Source organism: Eurytemora carolleeae, unplaced genomic scaffold (assembly GCF_000591075.1).
Source record: "Eurytemora carolleeae unplaced genomic scaffold, Eaff_2.0 scaffold492, whole genome shotgun sequence".
NCBI lineage: Eukaryota > Metazoa > Arthropoda > Copepoda > Calanoida > Temoridae > Eurytemora > Eurytemora carolleeae.
In genome coordinates, this window is record NW_019396593.1 from 159,124 (window position 1) to 181,503 (window position 22,380).

A 22,380-nucleotide genomic window follows, 5' to 3' on the forward strand; every position below is an offset into this window, starting at 1 on the left:
AATTGCTGTGCATAATGCTAATAGGACTTTTTAAAGTTCAAACTTGATTCTAAAAGTCGTCTTCCTATTTCAGAGTTTTCTGGTAATCACTGTATATAACAGGGTTAACCACAAAGGATGAGACTACAGAGACGATTGTACGGAATTCACAATGTCTTTAACCAATATTTATAAACAAGTTTCGCTCTTTGCTAAATCATTAAATAAGCAACTTAAAAACTTTACTCAAGGCAGAAGATTTAGTGCAACCTAGAAATCGTCAAATTTTGGAATTTAAGGTCGTCTTTACAGTCGCATCCTTTGTAGGTAACCCTGTATGATAAAATAAAGCATTCATTCAACATTAAGAGAATCACTTACTAATATTTTTTCTCTTAATTTCAAAATTTTTGTTAAAAGTTGAAGCTGAAGTGAAAAAAAGAAAGAATACCTGTCTGCAGGTACAGAAACAAAGAGAATAGAATATATTAGAGAGGAATTTAGTAGTAAAAAGTGTAAAACGGCCATTTTGTTGTACTGTTTCCATACTGCAGGTGTACTTCACATATTTGTGCTATAAAACCTTTTGGGCCTTGGAACATCATTTAAAGAAACTCTCAAATTAATATTAAAAATTAACCAAATTATGAAATAGGCTGGTTTCATAATTGACCAATGATCATTTCACATAGACTCTATAGCCTTTCACTATACAAAAGATGATTTTCCGTTATAGCTATAAATCACATGATGTTTTTTATTCACCTTATACATTTTATTAAGTTTATTTAACAGCTTCTTGATTGTCTAAATTCCTCTCTAAAATATATTCTATTCTCTTTGTACAGAAATTAAGAAAACAAATGTTTAAGTTCTTCAAGGAAGTATGAAAAAGCATTAAAGAATGCAGGTTACAAGGAAAACCTGGTTTATACTGAAGAAAAAGAAAAGGAATAAAAACGAAGAAGGAATAAACAATTCAGCTGGTATAATTCATCTGGTATAATTCATCTGGTATAATCCATCTTACGGATAAAATGCTAAGACAAATGTTGCAGCCAAGTTCCTTTCAATCATTTCAAAAATAAAAATGAAAATGATTAAAAAAGAAAGGTTAATAATATATTTCTTGTTTTCTTGTTTTTAATTAAATTCCTGTTCCCTCGGACACTGCAGGACAGACCTGAATTTATAAAACATTTCTATCTATCTATCTATATATCTATCTATCTATCTATCTATCTCTATATCTATCTATCTATCTATCTATCTATCTATCTATCTATCTATCTATCTATCTATCTATCTATCTATCTATCTAACCCCCCCCCAGCATATCCTGGTTTTCAAGTACCCCAGCAGAGATAGGGTTAATACACCTAGTTACTTATCATGTATTAATATCTAGACTCGATAAATGCACTTCTAAAATATCTCTTTTTTCCCCAACTCCCACTTTGGGCCCGAATCACGTCTAAATTGTCATAATTTCATAAACTTTTCGATAATAAATGTAAATCTCTATTTCGACCCACTTAATTCCAATCGATCAATTAAAAGAAGTTCTTACAAAAAGATCTGTTTTAATCCCCATATCTTTGTAACACGATGTCGAAGGCCATTCACGTTTCAAACCATGAATTCTACGGCAAGAACTCAGTTCAGTGGCCTCAAAGTAAACTTGCACATTATTTTGTTGAGTTTTCCCTATTAAAAGTATTTTTTATATTTGAAGTGGCAGGAATGCAAATGGATATGCAAATTTCGCAATTTTATTGACACTGCAAATTCTCAAGAATTACAATTTTAAAATATTCTAAAAAATACCCAAGGATTATAGCAGAAATAAAGTCAATATAAAGTCTTTTTAATATTGCTTTTCTTTAAAAATGAAATAAAAATTTAATATATTCAGTGTATTTAATCTTTTGTAAGCTGGATAATCTTTTACTAAAAGAAACAATATTATCGCCCCCCCCCCCTGTAAAACTTTATTTTATTTTATTTATTTACGAGAGTTTAGAGTTTTATGATTTATTGAATAATCAACATTACATTTGTGCTCTTCAGGAAGTTCACTTAATGTTAGTAATCCGAAATTCGCTTAAAGGAACTGTGAACATAAATCTTCCATTAACAGACTGGAATGTTTGATTCACAGGAGACATCTTAAAAGCTTTGTCTGGTCAAGTATGAATTAGATATCACTGTTTATAATTTTGAAAACAGATTTTTAAATTTTTTCTCTACCATCGCGACTTGCGCATTTTTACTATTAGAGGGTCACTTGAAGCCTAAATATTGTCAAAAAATAATGTAAAAGAGCAAAACAATTCAATAAGAAGGGAGGGGAGGGGGAGGAAACCCTCATCCCCCTTACCCCCCTTTTAAAAAAAAATAAAAAAAATATAAAAATTTTTGGTCTCAAAGTTTTTGTTTTAAACAATGTTTTATGCATAGAAAGTAAAAGATGTGAATGTTTTACGATTTTGCAAAAATTGAATAAAGCATTGTGAAGCTTCCAACGGGAAGGAAAAGAAAAATTATGCTCTTTTACTTAAATACCAGTCTATAACAAAATTAAATCAAATCATAAACAAAAATTTGATTTTCAAACGTAGTTATATAATGTATTATCAAAGGTCTACTGTTTGAAAATATATAGGGATTAGGAAATCAGAATTTTTGGCAAAAACACATTTTCTTTCCCGAAGATTGTTCATTTGGAAGGTTGTAATTAAGTCCCAAATTATGAATCATAAAGGTGTTTTTTCTTAATTCACCTTATAAATTATCTTTTTTTAAAAATTATAAAACTGTATTCGAACATATTTTTAATGTTAATCATTAAAATAAATTCTTTTCAAATTTTTATTACAAGTGAAAACTATTTTCATTGGTTTAAATGAGCAGGAGATGATTTTTTTTCTGAAATTAGAAAGATGATAATTCCTTATGGCTCAGATTTTTTAATTAAAACTTTTAAGGGAGATAATGAATAGAGTAATGGTGGATTTTGATTGTTTAAAACATGGATATGTGAGCCATGAAGAGCCAGGAGCAACCAACCATAGTAGTGTTGAATGGGATGTATTGTTCGACCGGATCCTGTCCGCTATTAGGACTTTGTATAGAACCCCTGCCAAGTATTCCCAATAACCTGAAACCAATTTGTCCTGTATGGTATCAGCCAACAGTGTACATTGGTTAAACTTTTATAAACCAAGGGAACCAAGGGAACCAGGGGAACCAAGGGAACCAGGGGAACCAAGGGAACCAAGGGAACCAAGGGAACCAAGGGAACCAAAGGAACCAGGGGAACCAGGGAAACCAAGGGAACCAAGATAACCAAGGGAACCAGAAAACCAAGGGAACCAAGGGAACCTAGGGAACCAAGGGAACCAGGGGAACCAGGGAAACCAGGGGATCCAAGGGAACCAACGGAATCTAGGGAACCCAGGGAACCAGGGGAACCAAGGGAACCAAAGGAACCAGAGGAACCAGTGGAACCAGGGGAACCAGGGGAACCAAGGGAACCAAGGGAACCAAGGGAACCTGGGGAACCAAGGGAACCAAGGGAAACAAGGGAACCAGGGGAACCAGGGAAACCAGGGGAACCAAGGGAACCAAGGGAACCAAGGGAACCAAGGGAACCAAGGGAACCATGGGAACCAAGGGAACCAAGGGAACCAGGGGAACCAAGGGAACCAAGGGAACCAAGGGAACCAAGGAAACCAAGGGAACCAAGGAAACCAAGGGAACCAAGGAGACCAGGGGAACTAAGGGAACCAGGGGAACCAAGGGAACCAAGGAGACTAAGGGGAAAAGTTCCTATTTTTAAATTCAAATATTGTATGTTCATCATTAAATAATAATACAGTGAGAACCAGAAATCTGTGGAATATAAGACGACATTAAAGCAATATTTAATTGTGATATTGACGTTGTTACAAAGCAAATAGTTTTACTAGAGACTTCTAGAATGATGTGAAATAATAATCTAAAGCTAAAAGTCGTCTTTCTATTCCAAAGTTTCTGTTTCTTACCGTATATATCACGTGAATTTCCCTAGAAGGGGCTGGTTTATTTGTTGTACCGTCCCGTTTTGCCTGGTATAATCTGTATGTGTACTGTACGGCTTGCTCTAGCTTGTTAGATGTTTGAGTCCAATAGCCCCTGATTCAATCACGGTCTGTCATGTGTTTGTTGTTTATTTGAAGCAATAGAAATAGTATGGCGGTAACATCTATCCTTCTATCTATCTCATTATCCAATTAGAGATATGAATCCTTCACTCGACGCTATCAGTAAATGGAAATATTAACTTTTACTGAAACTATTGTGGCCGGGTTCTTGAAATGAAAAACAGTAATATGCTTTTTTAAAATTTGAATTCGAAAGAATTACGTTTTTCTTTGAAAAACGTATTTCCAGTCCCTTACTCAAAACTTTCTTTGTAACATCTTTGTTTGTAGGGTCACTTGAAATTAGGATTACAGCCCTTTTACTTTGGCTTATATGCGATGTGGATTATATCGATAAAAAGGAGATAAATTTCTTTTGAGAATATGAATCAATATTTTCCAAATCCTCGAAAATATATCTTTCCTACACTTTCTATGTCAGCCTAATGGATGGAGAAATCCTTTAATAAATGAGTATTTCTGCAATCATCTCCAATAAGGATTTCCAATAGAAATTCCTATGCGTGGAATTGCAAGCAATACTGTTTGTGGAATTGCAAGCAACTGTTCTTGGATTGTGCGGAATTGAGCTGAGTTTACATGGCTCGCAATTGTGCTCAATTAAATTCCACTTGCGCGCGTTGGAAAACCTATCTGCAATAATGATATTTTTCTCCTTAATGGGAATGTAGATGTCATTTTAGAGTAACCGACCATTTACAGGGTGGCAAGTCCGATTAAACGGTATTCTAAACTATCAATTGAGATTTTTCGAAAATCTGATATACGGATTTATGCTGCAATGTTAAAATGAAGGTAATTGTCAGATAAAGATAAATAAATCAAAGTTTGAAATATAAAAGTTATAAAGGTATAGAGATTAGAAAGACGAGTTTGCACAGGTAATCGCTCTAAACTAAATGTTAATAAATTCTTATTTTTTCTTTTGTGACTTGTTAAAAATAAAAAAATCATCAATATCCAAGGGACTGTTAGCGTAATTTAAAGTAATCCTCTGTGTATAGAGCTTATTTCCTGAAGAACTAACTTGGGGCGAGATTAATATTGTATAGGTAGGTTGAATGCTGCTCTCGATGCGCGGGAAATGTAGTCTCCAAAGCAATGGTTAGTTAAAATCCGTTAATGACGTTACAATATGTTACAAAATATCATGCAGTGTGCTTAGGGAGACAGTTTGCGGGTACAAAATCAGAACGGCATGAGCATCTTTAAACCGTCTGATTCTAACTTTCCATGCTGCTCTAGTAAACAATCTTTTTATACGACCTTGGGCTGGATCCGTTCGGTTTCTTCGATTTCAATTCAATCACAATTCGGTCTTTAATTCAACTTTATTTAAACTTGACATTCTTTCATCTAAAAGAAAAGAAAAAAGCGAAAGATTACTGTTTAATTAATCAAATTGTGAAACAAGGATCGAACTGATAAATCAACATAATATCTCAGATTCACACAAGTATCAGAGAAAAAGTTTATTTAATATCCTTTATTTTCTTTCGCAAAATTTAATGCAACAGAAGCAAGAAATACATTGCAAAATTTAATCATCTTTTCAGGATAAAGAAAAACAAGACGCTTTATGATTGGAACAGTCTCTTTAGGAATCTGAAAACTTGGAACAGTCTCTTTAGGAATCTAAAAACTTGGAACAGTCTCTTTAGGAAGCAGAAAACTTGGAACAGTCCCTTTAGGAAGCAGAAAACTTGGAACAGTCCCTTTAGGAAGCAGAAAACTTGGAACAGTCCCTTTAGAAATCTGAAAACTTGGAACAGTCCCTTTAGGAAGCAGAACACTTGGAACAGTCCCTTTAGGAAGCAGAAAACTTGGAACAGACTCCTTTAGGAAGCAGAAAACTTGGAACAGTCCCTTCAGGAAGCTGAAAACTTGGAACAGTCCCTTTAGGAAGCAGAAAACTTGGAAAAGTCACTTTAAGAAGCTGAAAACTTGGAACAGTCCCTTTAGGAAGAAAAAAACTTGGAACAGTCCCTTCAGGAAGCTGAAAACTTGGAACAGTCCCTTTAGGTAGCAGCAAACTTGGAACAGTCCCTTAAGGAAGCTGAAAACTTTGAACAGTCCCTTTAGGAATCTGAAAACTTGGAACAGTCCCTTTAGAAATCTGAAATCTTGGAACAGTCCCTTTAGGAAGCTGAAAACTTGGAACAGTCCCTTTAGGAAGCTGAATTCTTGAAGTAAACTTGGATAGTTTAAACAATAAAATATCTTAACAACTTCTTAACTACTAAACTAAACTCAACTGAATTAAACTAAATAAATAGATTTAACGAGAAAATTATCAATTTTCATTGTCTTTGAAAAATATTTTTCACAACACGACACTCTACAAATAGAGGATCACATGAAATTATCCCCCCCCCCTTGGATTTAGTCGATCCTGTTGATCCTGTATATCCTGAAGATTCTGTAGATCCTGTAGATCCTGTAGATCCTGTAAAATTCTGTAGATCCTGTAGATCCTGTAGATTCTGTAGATCCTGTAGATCCTGTAGAAACTGTAGATCCTGTAGCTCCTCTAGATCCTATAGATTCTATAGATCCTGTAGATCCTATAGATCCTGTACATGTTTTAAAGATCCTTGCTACATTAAGAAGAATTTTCTCACAATAGAAATATTTTCCTATTTTTGATATGAAAAGTAAAAAGTGAAGAAAGCTTAAAGAATTCAATAAGATAGGATTACCGGCAAGAAACCCCTCATTTCAGAAGCAGGGTTTTCAATCTAAAATATTTATAATCAAAATTTTCTTCAGGTTTCTTCTTTTCTTCGTTTTTTGTACATTTTTGTGTAGAATTTTGATAATTCTAAGAATTTTTACAGATTGAAAATCTATAAAATTTTATAGAATTTTCTTTGAAATGAAGCAGTATTTGCTACTTCAAATCATTTGCATAATACAGAAGAAATCAATATTCCAAAAAACTATTTTCGAATTTTCTCAAAATTGTTCTTTTTTACATTGAGAAACTCTTGAAAAGTTGTCAAGTTCAGTCTAATAAATAAAGATTATTATTAAGTATATAAACAATATTAACATTGCATGATAATCAAGTTCTATCCTGGGATAACTCATTTACTTCACATATTTTTTACTTTTCTGTATATGAGAATATGTTTGTGTGTATCCAATAAACGTCAAAACAGCTGAACCGATCAAAGGCCGCGATTTTAAAGCTTTGACTCGAGTCTTCATTCCTTAGACCCGAAGTTAGTGGAGTAGTCTTAATGTCGAGTCTTCTTATAACCAAATCTCTCGAATCCGCCTCCTACAACCATAATAAACCGTCAAATAAAATAAAAAAATTGTTTAATAAACCCAACTCTGTTGAAAATTAGTTGTAACCCAACTCTGAATCTTATTTTCTCCAATTTTTATCGCGGGCTCCGAACTTTATTATTTTTGTTAAAATCCTTGAATTAAAACAGGAAAACCCGCAAAGTTTTGATCTCTATTATTTCAAGAAAGGTTTGACGAAAAGTGGGAAGTGGGCACATAGTGCCTTGTAAACCTAGTACAGTGATAACCAGAAAACTATAAAATAGAAAAGACGAGTTTTTGACTAAAGTAATGAAATTAAAAAGTCCAATTACCAATGAGATGGGACACAGCAATTGTGCAGTGTAAACAGACCCATTTCATCTATTTAATGTTTTAATAAAATATTAGCTAAACTAAGTATTGCTTTAAAGTCGTCTTCCTAATTCACAGTTTGCTGGTTATCACTGTATCATACTTATTTAGGAAAATGAAATTTAGTTTGACATTTTTTTTTAAATAAAAAAAGACAAAAATATGAAAACTGTAGGAGCTAAGAGGTTGCAAAGTTTGTACCAGTATATCCGTTGAAGAATATTCCCCTAATGTTGTAAATTGAATGTTTCTTCTGTTATCATGCGAGATGATAAGAGAAGTATTTTCTATTTTGAAAAATAAGATGAGAAACTAGCCAAGCAGTGATAAGTAACTTTTCTCAAAGTAAATTAAATACTAACTTCTGAAAAGGAAGAAAAATAATGTTTTCATTAAACCAGGGATCCTTGGAAGTTAAGTTCATTCATCATTTATTTTGAGGGTCTTAATCTATATATAAATTTGGCTTGTTTGTTTGTTTGTTTGTATCCAAGTAACATCATAACGGCTGAACTGATCGGCCCAAATTTTTTTGTGGGACATCACGAGACCACAGGGAAGGTTTGTGAATGATAAAAATAAAAAAAAATATGTTTTAAAGGTATTTAATTTTGTAAAAAAATTTAAATTCTTGAAAATTCACAAATTTTTTTTAAAAATCCGCAAAAATTTTTCTTCTTTGTTTTAAAATGTAAGCATAAAGAACATGTTCACAATTTAAATAGAAGATGGGCGCGAAGCACCCTAAAAGCCTAGAAAGAAGGGCACGAAACGCCTTGAATTTCTAGCATGTTAATATTTTTTTTCTTGATTAAATGTTGTTACTTTAATTCAAATAAAAAGTATAAAAAAAGTTTAGGTAACATTTTCAGAATTGATTTTTAGTTACCAATTAAAAAAAACATTTTAAATATAAAAGAATTAAGAAGATTTTTTTCATTCCTCTTTTTCATGGTTCTCACTGGATTTTGTAATATTATAGTGTAAAAAGATTGAGAAAGATATCTATATATATTTTGAAATATTAAAGTGTAAAAAGGTTGAGAAAGATATCTATACATATTTTGTAATATTATAGTGTGAAAAGGTTGAGAAAGATATCTATATATATTTTGTAATATTATAGTGTGAAAAGGTTGAGAAAGATATCTATATATATTTTGTAATATTATAGTGTGAAAAGGTTGAGAAAGATATCTATATATATTTTGTAATATTATAGTGTGAAAAGGTTGAGAAAGATATCTATATATATTGAACTAAGATTTATAAAAGATGATCTCATTTACTTAGGATTTAGTCTGCATTAGATCAAATGGTTGGGATTTGGAGAAATGTACTTTATTATTCTTAGGATCAATTCCAAGAGCTTAATAGGACTTCAGTACACTGAATAATATTTATATATATATAAAGTAGTAATCTCTGTTTGTTTGTTTTATGTCCGATCATAACTCAGGAATCCCTTGACCGATATGCCTCAAACTTTTATTGGGGAACTAGGGAGAATTACGCGAATGTTCTTTGCTTGGTTTTGAGATTATTTTATTGAGGGAAAAATAGCTAAAATCGTAATTTACGACCTAGTGCGGGTAAACGGCAGGAGTAACAATGAGTATCCTGGGCAACGCTGGGTTCTCAAGCTAGTAAATGTATAAAATGCGGCTAAAAAATGAAAATAATAAAACAAAGAAACCAAACACAAGCCTAAATCTCAAGTTTTCTAATCGCTTTTTCTTTTCAACATGCATGGGATACCCTTTAATATCTCAAACAGCAATTGATTGGCATTCGAAACTTTAAATCAAGTGTTCGGTTCCTAAATACTTAAGTTAGAGGTTCATTACAGGAAAGAAAAAATTAAATATTACTTCGTGATCAAACCTGAGCTGAAAACTTAGAATGAGATATCCTTAATCCGGATCGCTTAATCTGAGTATCCAATATACACACTTTTGATTTTATTTTTATTCCTCTTTTTTGGATATCCCTACTGTATAAAAGTTACGTTTGATAACAATTACAGATACAATGCTATATCGATTGAACTAATATCCGATTGAATTAAAGTCAACTGTTCACAAGCCGGCTTTTAGAGCATTTGAGCAAAAATAAATTTAATCATGTTCATATAAACCTATTAAAAATATATTTTATCAGATTTTAGGACTAATCATTTTAAACGAAGCTTAACAAACATCAATCCAAAACTTAAATTTATTTAATCGATGTTTAGTTCAGTTGATATGACACAATTAACACCAGAAAAAAAACCGGGTTTTCAAAGGTTAAAGAAAACATCTTAACATGATACGCCGATTGGTTGAATTTTATACTTCTTTCTTGGATATCGAATGGGTATTAAAGTAATCTCGGGTTTATTAAAACCAGGAGTTTAAGCATTAATCTTGATATCCATCATTCTAAAGTTTTCATCACTGATAAGTTAATTCTGTAAACAAGTTTGGATTAAACAAACATTTTCCACAAAATTAAAGATTTTAGTATATTGAAATATAAAATAATAATTTCATTTAATAGATTTGATATTACATATATTAAAATAGTTTTTTACGATTTGTGGTAGAAATATTTTGAATTGAATGTAAGATATATCAATCCCTGCAATCTGGATTCTTTAAATAAAAACAAAATTTTATTGTTAAACATACTTTATTCACTTGAAGCTTAAATGGGTAAGTTATATTAAAGTACATTTTAACATAAGATCACCAGATATTATTGTTTCATGAATTTTTATTAACCAATCACAGCTGTTGTTTGGTTTGGCTAGCTAGCCTAAACAGGTTAGAGATTAGAAATTATCACGTCCCGTACCTAGAGATGGGCGTGTTCGGTTTCTTTTTATTTAGTTCGTTCATCTTTCGTAAACAACCATATTCTTAGATTTTATTTTAAATCTTTCAAAATAAATGAATTTTGCTAGTTTTTTAAATTATCATTCATTTTCCTTTTATTTCGTCTGCTTTGTTAATTAACGATTGTTTGGTAGAATCGTTCGTTCAGTAAAATTGGTTGTTTAATGAAATTGTTCATTCATTAAACAAACCATCCTTTTTTTCAAGTTTGTTCAAACATTTTAAAATCAGTCTTTTTCTTCGTTTATATATATAAAATGATAGTTTTTTATTTCTCTGAACGATCCAAGTTGTTCGTCTATTGTAAATGTTTTCTTAATGACACCATTGTTCATATGTACCCCCGCGGCCAAAACGGGATCGGCAATGCATCACGTTGTTGATTTAATTACAAAATTTCTAAAAGATGTATTGAATTTATTAGACATAAATTTGAACAAATGTAAAGATTTTATTTGTAAATTAAGGTTGATTCTTTTTTGATTAAGTATCAGTATTCAAAAATACATTCTTTTCTAGTCACTATTTTAATTAATAGAAGTTAAAAACTTCCAAGAAGGCATGAAGCTTTAAGTCATTTTTCAATCAAATCCAGGCCTCGAATAAGCATCACATGTCTTGTAATAACAGCATGTACTGACACAATCCTATGGTACAGTACGTCGCCCTAATCAGACTAACATACGACAGGGGTCAATATTCTTGGCATAGTCCCATTGGAGGGCTAACTATGACAACTCCCATGGCGCGTTCAGACTTTTTACAGTACCCGGCCTAATCCTAGGCCTATTTGACCGACCCCACTGGCTTAGTTCACCGTGTCGGATAAGATAAGATAAGATAAGATAACGTTTATTGCTAAAATAAATGTATCTGTATACAGATAGAGTTTACAATCACAAAATTGATGATTATATAGAATAAGTTAACCCGGTGTTGGGTTGTCGGTCAGTTTAATCCGGGAGCTCACAAAGACACGTCCGGTCAGCTCGGATAACTACACTACACTGATAAGCATTGCAAATTTAGGGCTGGGCACGTTCCGACTTTTTTGAAATCATTCCGTTCCGTTCTAGAACTAGGGCCTTCAGCTAAATCGTTCCGTTCTCATTCCTTTTTTTGTATCGTTCCGTTCCATCCTGTTCCGTTCCGTTCTGAGTAGAAGAACGGTCTTCCCTTTCCGTTACGTTCTTGGTGTTCTTATTTAAAGAACGGTTCCATCCCTCTCGTTCCGCATCTTAATCAAAGAACGTTTCCATCCCCCCGTTCCATTCTTAGTATAGAACGAAAACGAAAAACGGGTTACCTTAGAAAAGGGGGTGTACAATTTGTAGATTTTTGAAAAATATTTAATTTTCATAATCAATATTTCAATAATATCAAAAAGAAATAGAAACAAATTATAGAAAACACTTTCTTTCAACCTAAATTCTCTCCACCCCCCCCTTCTCCTTTTTCCCCTTTCAGCTCCCATTCCTCAAGAATGTAATGCATTAAATCCTTGCCATTCCTTTTCTCCGCCCCCTACCGGCTAAACCCATGTATCCCCTTACCTACTCTTGTACTTTTACGTAGCAACACATACTTACGCATAATTATATTCTTACGCTTTTATAACCGTATTTTTTCCCTTTTACCCCCCCCCCCTCCTTACTTTCCTATATTATTGTGTCTAATGTCATTTACAATAATTCTATCTTTCAATTTCCGTTCATTATACATACAGAGAAAATCTGAAGTGGAAACACATTCCTGATTTAAAATGCGTTCCCATCTTAGAACATGTTCTTGAAAATAAGAACGAGTTAACAATTTTAATCGTTCTTTTCAAGCAATTCCCGTTCCGTTCCGTTCTTTTACTAATCGTTCCAAAATTTTTAAGAACATGTTCTAAGCGTTCGTTTTCTTTCTGAACGATGGGATCGTTCTTGATCGTTCTGTTCGTTCTCGGGAAAGAACAATCGTTCCACCAGGAACATGCCCAGCCCTAATTGCAATGCCTTGTAATTATTCTCTCTAAAATCTTTATTTTATGTTCAGGCAAAAATGAAGACTTGCTTTCTTGTTTTAAGCATAGTTGTTATACTCTCATTTTCTGAAGGTAGGGGTTTAAAGAATAATATTAAGAAGTTAATAGACAAATCCATAAACACTAAATATCAGATTTAGATTATTTACTCAGTCCTCATTATTTAAAGAGCATAAATTCAAATTTTTATCTGATCAAATGTGGAAAATTTCTAGTTTCCATCATATAAAGCAGAAATTTTCTGTAGTTAACATAATTGAATTAAAAAATTAAAGAAAAAACTCATATTAAAGGAAAATGCAATGTTTCTGAATATGTTACATAATTTTTTTCATTTTATGTTTTCAAGCCTTTATAAGTTGGAAACATTTCACATTAAATGACATAAACAAATAACTTCAGGCTTTATGTGCTTATAAGCAGTAATGCTGGCTAATGCAAATAAAATAATTTTATGCTGAGTTATTTCTGATTTGATTTCAGGTGTAAAAATCACTGATAGCATGGAAAGCATAATCAACCTAGCAAAATCTCTTCTGCTTCAGTCTGACATGACTGCACGACTAGATGGTGTTCCTAGAATACATAGAGATACCAATAAACAGGAGTTTACTTGGGATCATCTTGGCATAACTGTTATTTATGAGTTCAGATATCAGGTAGGGCTAGGCGTGGTTCCTGGGGAATTATTTTTCTGTCACGAGAACAATATTAACAGAACAGAACAGAATGGAAAGGAATGGAACAAACCAAAGTAGGAACATGCCTATGTTTAATCTTTCAGAGGGACAGACGGAACAGAACAGAATGGTAAGGAATGGAACGAACAAAAGTAGGAACATGCCAATGTTCAATATTTCAGGGGGACAAACAGAACAGAACAGATCGGAATAAACAATTTTTAAAAGTAGGAACACTCACAGCCCTAATATCAGGATGACCCATTCAAAGAAGTAGAAGCTTGGATTGAAATCAAGGATCTGTCAGTTCTATTTCCCTATACAAAACTAGAATTAGTTAAATTTGTCATTTTACTGAGAAAAGATGGAGGTTACAGAGAAAGCATTTTTGATCTACAGATTGAATATGAACTTCATCATGACCATGTTGAGAATGGGAAACTAGCTCTGGTAATATCTCTGGATAAAACTCTGAAACTTAAAGTTGAAACATCAATAGACCAAGAGAAACAATTTGTTCATCTGTTTACTCTCACATTAGTAAATACAGAGTTGAATCAAATAGAAGGAAGATACACCGACTCACATTATCATGAATACTTAATTGATATGAAGAAAAAACAAAACACAATTTACTTGGTTGTTGAACATCCAGAAAATGAAAGTAACATTATTGAATTTGAATTTGACATGTCAACATTTTCATCAAGATTGAATTTTGATAGTGATCTTCATTCTGCAGACCTATTAACTGTAAATAATGTGGAGAGTCTTTCCATGAATTGGTTTCTCTATGTTCATCCTTTTGGAAGTTTTAGCTTGAATCTTGATGTTTCAAAAGAAAATGAGAAACTCTTTTACCTGAAGATTTCTCGCAACGGAAATCAAATTTTTCTTTTCGATTTAAAAGAAATTCCTAAACTCTATGATGAACATTAAGTCTATGAATTTCATGCAGGAAATCACAGTCTCCCTCTTTTTCGATTGTTAAGACTCCAAAGAAGCCAAAACAAAAATTTTAAACATCAAAAAGAAGAACTACATTTTCCAGTTATTGATTTGAAAATTACTATGATTAAGATAACACTGGATAAGACAACACGGGATTTTATAACAGTAGAAAATTCATTGTTTGTGTTTGCTGAAACAAATCAAAAGAGATATTTTGATTTGAAATATAAAATGTCCGAATCAAATTCTTCAGGATATGGAAATAAATTAAAAAATATGGAGATAACTGCAAAAGGATTTGATTGTGAATATTATACAAATTTCACTCACAATATTAAAATCTTTTTGGACTATAGAGATGTTGGCAATGGATTTGAAGATGTAGAACTGTTTGATGGAAAAATAGAATCAACAATTGGTGACAAGTATTTTAAACCTCTGAAAATAGAAGTGGAACAAAAGAAAATTAGTGTAAACAGTTTGATAATGTTTCAAGGTTTGGATGAGAGAGTCATCATTGTAATTGATGAATACCTTGGCAAAGCAGATTTTTTCTGGTTTAGTGGCCCAAGAGAAATCATTAGGATTTCAAGCAGAAAGCAAGTATTGTTCAGAAATAAAGAAGTAGATGTGCGAAAAGTTCGATACTTTACATCTGAAGATATTGGTATTACTGGAACTTTAACAGTGCTAATTGCACCAAATAGAGTGAAAGTTGTTTTCCAAGAGATTGAAACAGACTTGAAGGTATCAATGGAAGGGAAAAGAGAACATAATAGTGTCTATCAGATTGATAACATTGATGGATTTGGTACAATTTTGGAAGAATCTCCATTATTTAAATGGAATAGTTCTTACACAGTTCAGAACAATGGAAGTCATTTTAGGTTAGAGGGGGGTGGTAAACAATCTTTTAATAAGACAGTGAAATATGAAAATCATCGTGATCAAAACTGCCATATTGAATTATCTGAAAGTTTTATGATAGACCTTGACTTAAAATCTCCTCAGCAACTAGTTCTTCAAACAAGTCTTTCATCCAACATATTTCCTGATGCAACACTGAACTTAAATACTGCATCACTTCCTTACTATCTCACAGTTAAAGCTCCATTACCAGATCAAAGATATTTAGACATAATAATTGTTCCTGATATGTCCTTTAATAATTTCAACATACGTATCATGTCAGGTAATTATTCTTCTGACAGTTTTGAGGTTTCATTCACTCAAACACATTTTGTTCTGAATTGTGATCATAAATTGAAAAACTGTGACTTTACTTTTAATATCCCTATGCCAGATAATAGTCAAATAGAAATGCTATCCAATCCAGCGGAAGGAAATATTTTAAGCATCAAATCAAACAATGTCTTTGGCTTTAAATCATTGGAAATTGTAACAGAAGGAGAGTGGAAGAATCTTGTTCTGAATGGTCTTAATATTGCAACGTATCAATATTGTTTATTTGAAAAACACGTTAGTATAGAAATGTATGGAGTTGTGGCAAATGTGAACTGGGACTTTGCGCCCTACTACACACAAGGAAGGCTGAACACCTTCAACGTGGATTTATCAGCAAAAGGAGTATCAATATCCAGTAACCTAACCATGGACCTTAGCAGCATGATTCTTGAAATAGAAGAGACTATCAGTATTCCTCAGCTCCCAGCTATATCACCAATCAAAGCAAAGATCAAAGGGGGGACTAGGGAGAAGAGCTCAATGTTCTATCTTTCTCTTGGTGATTCAGAATTCTTGCTTGGTGCGGTTTCAGAGGTCTCTTGTGATGGTGATTCTGGCCCAGATAATTTGGATGATGATGGGATTCCAGATGATAAGGATGATAATAGTGATGGGATTTCAGATGACTTGGATATTTATGGTGATGCGATTACAGCTGAATCTGATGATGGCGATAGGATTCCAATCAATTTAAATGATAGTAGTTCTGTTCCAGATGTTTTAAATGATGATGGTTATGGGACTCCAGATGACTTGGATGATGATGATGATGATGGGATTCCAGATGACTTTGATGATAATAGTGATGGGATTTCAGATGATTTGGATGATGATGGTGTTGATGATGGGATTCCTGAGGATCTGAATAATAATTATTAAAGGATTACAGATGACTCTGATGATGGTGATGGGATTTAAAATTTCATATTATAAAAAAAAACTTCAGATGGCTTCAATGGTAATCTTGGATTTTAGTTTATTCCAAATAAGCATTTTATAAATATTTACATTTGTACTACAAAAACTTGCATGAGTAGTGGCCAATAGGAAACCTAGATAAATCAAAGAATGTATATATGTCAAATAAAATTAAATTGATGTAAATGTAATAAATGTTCCATAGCTTTAGTTTGCTAAGTGTCTTTAATTTAGCATTATTTTTTCAATGAATCCTGACAAATCTGGCAAAGTGTAATAAACTATATTTTACTTCTCAGATTTTGATAGGCCTCTAGAAATTAAATAAACTTTAATAATAAAAAATAAAAACATCTCAAGATAAATCTTATCTTTATTGCATGAAAATTACAATATTTAAATGCAGAGGACTAGTGTCTGTTTGATGAAAGTAAAAACAATTCCAAAGTTCTTGTTTTAAATTTTCCAAATAAATTTTATTTCTATTGTAAAATGTTGAAACTGAATTTATGCTAAAACTTTCGTCGATAAAACTTGATAAAGTTTATGTCTGATCACAGTAAAAATGTAGACCAAGCATACCATAACTAGGGATGTTAACATTTCATTTTTCAGAAAAACGATCGTTTCATTATGAAAATGACGACGAAAAATCGAAAACGAAACGATGGTTTTTAAAAACGATCGTTTTTTTAAAAGTTCGTTTTTAAAAATGGTCTTTTTAAACGATCGTTTTTCCAAACGCTCGTTTTTACAAACGATTGTTTTTCAAAACAATAGTTTTTATAAAATTCGTCGTTTTGTTAACGATCGTTAACAACGTTCCTTCATTAACTATCGCTAACGACGGACGTTTGTTAACGATTGTTAACAATGACCCTTTGTTAACGATTGTTAACGACGACCTTTTGTTAACGATCGTTTACGATGACCCTTTGTTAACGATCGTTTACGACAACCCTTCTTTAACGATCGTTAACGACGACCCCTTTGTTAACGATCGTTAACGAAGAGAGGAAACCGATCGGAAGGGCATCTGTACTAATCATTGAGTAGTTTTTAAGAAAATATCAAGGAGTTTTAACTCCCCCACAACTGTTAAACTTCATGTAAGACGACATTCAATAAAGTCATTGTATTTTTTTTGAAAAACAACTGTTTTGATAAAGTTCGTCATTTTGTTAACGATCGTTAACGACAACCCTTCGTTAATTATCGTAAACGACGACCTTTCGTTAATGATCGTTAATGACGACCCTTTGTTAACGATCGTTAACATGATTGTCGATCAAATTTTTTTTCAAAAACGATAGTTTTTTAAAAATGGTCGCAAATCGTTTTAATAAAAACGATTGTTTTCAACAACGATCGCTATTCGTTTTCTAAAAGTTCAAAACGAGTGGGTCGTTTTTAAAAACGATCGTTTTTTCCGAAAGCGAAACGATCTTTTCTGAAAACTTAACAAAAAACGATCATTTAACGAGCGTTAACAAAAACGATTAACAACCCTAATCATAACACCCTAACATTATAGGTTTTAAATTGTTTCTGAATAAATTGCTCATCAGACCTTTGGCTTAAGCTGTTAAGAATACAAAATTATAAAAATTTTGAAATCAGAGCGGAAGTCAGAACCCTTAATAACCAAACTAAGAATCACCCTACACCATAAAAGAAGGCTGGGCACGTTTAGACTTTTTGATGCAGTTTGTTAATGGTCAGTTAAAATCGTTTTAAAATTCTGATAGCCATTGGTTATTTAGCTTAGACTGGAACATTAGTTTTGATAACGGTATTTTCCGTTTAAAAAAAAAATACTATTATAATTTAACAAGATAATGGTGTTGATGGTACAATTTTAAGAACTCCAACAATTTTTTCATGTAAAATAGTCAGACTAATTTGAAGACAACATTCAAACACATTAAATTTATCTGAAAAAGGATCAAAATTCATGTAGAATTTATTTTTATTTTCTGTAAGTTTCATGCAGTTTTAAGTTGAAACATTAATGAAAGTCACCATGCACAATCTAAAAATCAACAGTTTTTGCCTTTTCTGAACTGACTCTTTCTTTTATTTTAAAACCTTCCTTTTTGTTGACGGTATCTTGCCCTGCCCACATGCTGAAAATGTTTACAGATGGGGTTTTCCTAATAATTCCATCTTTAGAACATTTATAGCTGGGCACATTCTTGATTTAAAAGAGAGTTCATTTTACGTTCCTTAACAAAGGCATTCATAAGCATTGTTCATTCTGCAATCATTTTACCATCTTTTTTTCTAAATTGTTCAGTCCCAAAAAATTAATGATGGATGATCTTTGACAATTTATATTCTTTTATGATATTAATTGTTTAAAATGAACAATTAGGGGGGGGGGGATGAATTTGTAAGGTGTTGATAGGGGTAAGCAGGAGGGATTAGGGGTATTTACTACACTCTAAATTAAGAAATAAAAACAATCCCATGTTTGCCAGCAAAAGTTTGATGTCTTCCATGTTAGTGATTTAAGCGACAAAAATTGCTTATTTGGGGGTCATCCAACTTTTTGCTGCCAAATAAACGTGCTTTTTTTGGTTTCTAAGTTTCCTTGTATAAGAGTCGATTACAGGGGAAGGGATAGGGGATTGCATGTACTGCATGGGGGGGGAATAAACATGGGTAAATAGTAATGTACATGATTTACAATGGTATATACCCTCTAAATATTTTTCTATGCACTTTTAAAGTGTTTATTAAAAAAATAATTCTTTTAATAAAAAATAAAAGAACAATTTATCTTTCCTAGAACATGTGTTGTTTTGTTTTCAAGGTTTAAATTCTATCTATTCTCATTTTAGTTGAAAGGTTTTTCCAATTTAACATCAGGCTTAAAAACAAATTTAAATGGACAAAATAGTTTTATAATCCAGAAAAACACATCTACTGAGTCTGAGTGATGAATCATTCTTTTATTAAAGTTACCATTTTGTTAATCAAAGATGAGTTGAATTGACTCTGTCAAGCACAGTAAATTGTTTTCATTAATTGGATCGTCCTTAATTGTACAAATAAACGAAAAAACTAATGATTTAAAATCATTAACATCCTTAGCATTTTATTTCAGTTTGACGGTATACGAACAAGTTAGAAAATTGCTACCAAATGCTTTAAAAATTGTTGTACATTTTATTAGAAACCCGGTCTAACCAACGGCCTACCCAGTTTAACTGAACCTTTTAGTGAATAAACAATTTTAAAGAATGAACGATTTTGCTATGAATAATTTTACGGAAGGATCAATTTTACTGAAGGAACAATTTTACTGAAGGATCAATTTTACTGAAGGAACAATTTTAATGAAGGAACAATTTTACAGAAGGAAAAATTTTACTGAAGGAACAATTTTGCAGTAGGACAAATTTTACTAAAGGAACAATTTTACTGAAGGAACAATTTTACTGAAGGAACAAATTTATGGAAGGACCAATTTTGCTGTAGGAACAATTTTACTGAAGGAACAATTTTATTGAAGGAACAATTTTACTGAAGGAACAATTTTACTGAAGGAACAATTTTACTGAAGGAACAATTTCACTGAAGGAACAATTTTACTGAAGGAACAATTTTGCAGTAGGAACAATTGTACAGAAGGAACAATTTTACTGAAGGAACAATTTTAGTGAAGGAACAATTTTACTGAAGGAACAATTTTACTGAAGGAACAATTTTACTGAAGGAACAATTTTACTGAAGGAACAATTTTACTGAAGGAACAATTTTACGGAAGGACCAATTTGCTGTGGGAACAATTTTATTGAGGAGTCCTACTTGAAATAAGCCAAAATGCCCTTGAAATTAGCCAAACATGCCCAGTCCTACTTGAAATAAGCCAAACATGCCCGGGCCTGCTTGAAATAAGCCAAACATCCCCAGGCCTGCTTGGAATAAGCCAAACATGCCCATTTCTACTTGAAATTAGCAAAACATGCCCAGTCCTACTAGAAAAAGCCAAACATGCCCAGTCCTACTTGAAATAAGCCAAACATGCCCAGTCCTACTTTAAATTAAAATTATGTGGGGGGCAGACTATGTTACCCATGCATGTTGAACTAACAGTTTACAGATAGGATTTCCAATGTAATAGGTTCTTCACTTACTCAAAATTATGTGCAGTTTCGTGAAACAAATTTCATTTCGTGTAATTTTGCAGGATTACGCAAAATTGGCAAAACTTCAGCGAAATTTCGCGAAATGTTGTAACTACTATGCGTAATTAGAGAAACTTCAATTTCGCAAAATTACGGCGTAATTTCTGCAAGGTAATTTCGAGAAATATTTAATGCATAATTAGAAAAACTTCAATTTCTCAAATTACGCGAAACTAGACTTTCTTTCGTATTCATAATTAACACATATAATTTCGCGTAATGCTCCTCCATAAGTGAAAGAAAGTGTTACGCATAATTACGCGTAACATAATTAGGACTGGAAACCCTATTTACAGACTAATTTTCTCAACGTTTTTCTTGAGTTTTCAAAAAGTAAAAAAATTTTATTTTCCACTTCTGACTTTACTTTAAACTTAGTTGCAAACTTTATTGCAGACATCAGCACATGGAATTTGCGAGGAGCAGAATTCAAGTGTGCAAAAATAATGTTTTTTTTCATTTTAAACATAAAAAACATAAAAATATGAATATATCAAGAGAAAATGGCTGAAACAGAATTTCAACATTTTGTTTGGCCGTGAATTTAGGATGATGAACAATGATTTTGCAGATCTAGTGCATGTTATGTATTTTTGTAATTGTTTAACGTCAAATCGGTTTGGCTATTTCTCTCTAAAACTTACAAAAAAAACATTTTGAATTTTTCTGTTTGATTTTTTTTTTAAATCGGCCAATATGGGTATCTAAAGCTGTGCTTTGAACAAATTAATATTGCCCTTTTGTTGTTTGATTGTTTGATCTTGATTGTTGGATCTAGGGCCAAAAAACAAGCTTTTTGAAGGACAAATTTCAATTAAAAAGTCTGTTTTTGCCTATTTTTGGCTCAATTTTTAACAAATTTTTTTTGATTTTTCCTTTTTGAAATTCAGTGTTTCAAGGCGGATTTTTTTAAAACTCATATTTTGAAAGAAAATTTTTTTTTGCTTGCATAATTAATATTAAAAAAATGTGATGCACTGGATGAATTGGAATTCGAGAAAAATAATTTTAAAACTTTTAAAACTTTTTATTGCAGCAACTTTTCAAACACACGTTCAAAGGATCTGAACATTTTTATCAAAAAGTCCCAAATGGTCCAATTATATCATGAAATTGTAAAAGTGAAAAAGTTTGAGCGCTCTAGATTGTGCTGTAGTACTGTAGTAAAGAAAAATGTTATATATAAAATATTATCTATTGACCTTATAAAACGCTTTTGTTTATTTTGAAAAAAAATCCGTATGATGATGAATAAAGTAGTGATATTTCAAATCTGAAGTACAGTGGTATGCGGTTATATCAATATAATGAAGACGACTTTTGATTTTAATTTGCTTAATATCAAGCTGTTAAACAGAATGGAAACAAATAAATATAGAAGTCAAGAGAAGCTGTCAATTTAAAAAGCTTTTCTTTGATTACATGTTTCTAATTAAAAAGAGCTTGTTAATAATAAAAACTTAAATAAATTGTATTGTATTGATATAACCGCCTACCACTGTGTAAAAATATATTCTTACTCGTGAATAGAGATCAACAATAGGATTTACAAACAAAATTCTCCTCCAAAAAGTTTATGAAAAATGACGCACAACCATTTATGCGTAATTATCACAAAACAGATTCGAAGTAAATCACTTGAGCAAAAGTAGA

The 22,380-nt window shown here is 32.0% G+C and overlaps 1 protein-coding gene across 2 annotated transcripts; it reads left to right on the forward strand.

The window, feature by feature from the left end:
• Nucleotides 1-12,750: 12,750 nt before the first annotated feature.
• Nucleotides 12,751-16,666, forward strand: LOC111706019 (uncharacterized). 2 transcript variants are annotated; one of them, XM_023478764.1, is made up of 3 exons: nt 12,751-12,812; nt 13,224-13,399; nt 13,676-16,666. In XM_023478764.1, the coding sequence occupies exon 3, from the start codon at nt 14,492-14,494 to the stop codon at nt 16,493-16,495; it is 2,004 nt and encodes a 667-aa protein (XP_023334532.1). In that variant the 5' UTR covers nt 12,751-12,812; nt 13,224-13,399; nt 13,676-14,491; the 3' UTR covers nt 16,496-16,666. The 2 variants fall into 2 exon arrangements, with proteins under 2 accessions (XP_023334532.1, XP_023334533.1); XM_023478765.1 differs by having other exon boundaries at nt 12,757-12,812; nt 13,676-15,959.
• The last annotated feature ends 5,714 nt before the right edge of the window (nt 16,667-22,380 follow it).

What these genes read in the sequence shown, in the direction of transcription:
- LOC111706019 (XM_023478764.1), top strand. Translation starts at nt 14,492, where the DNA reads ATGATTAAGATAACACTGGATAAGACAACACGGGATTTTATAACAGTA.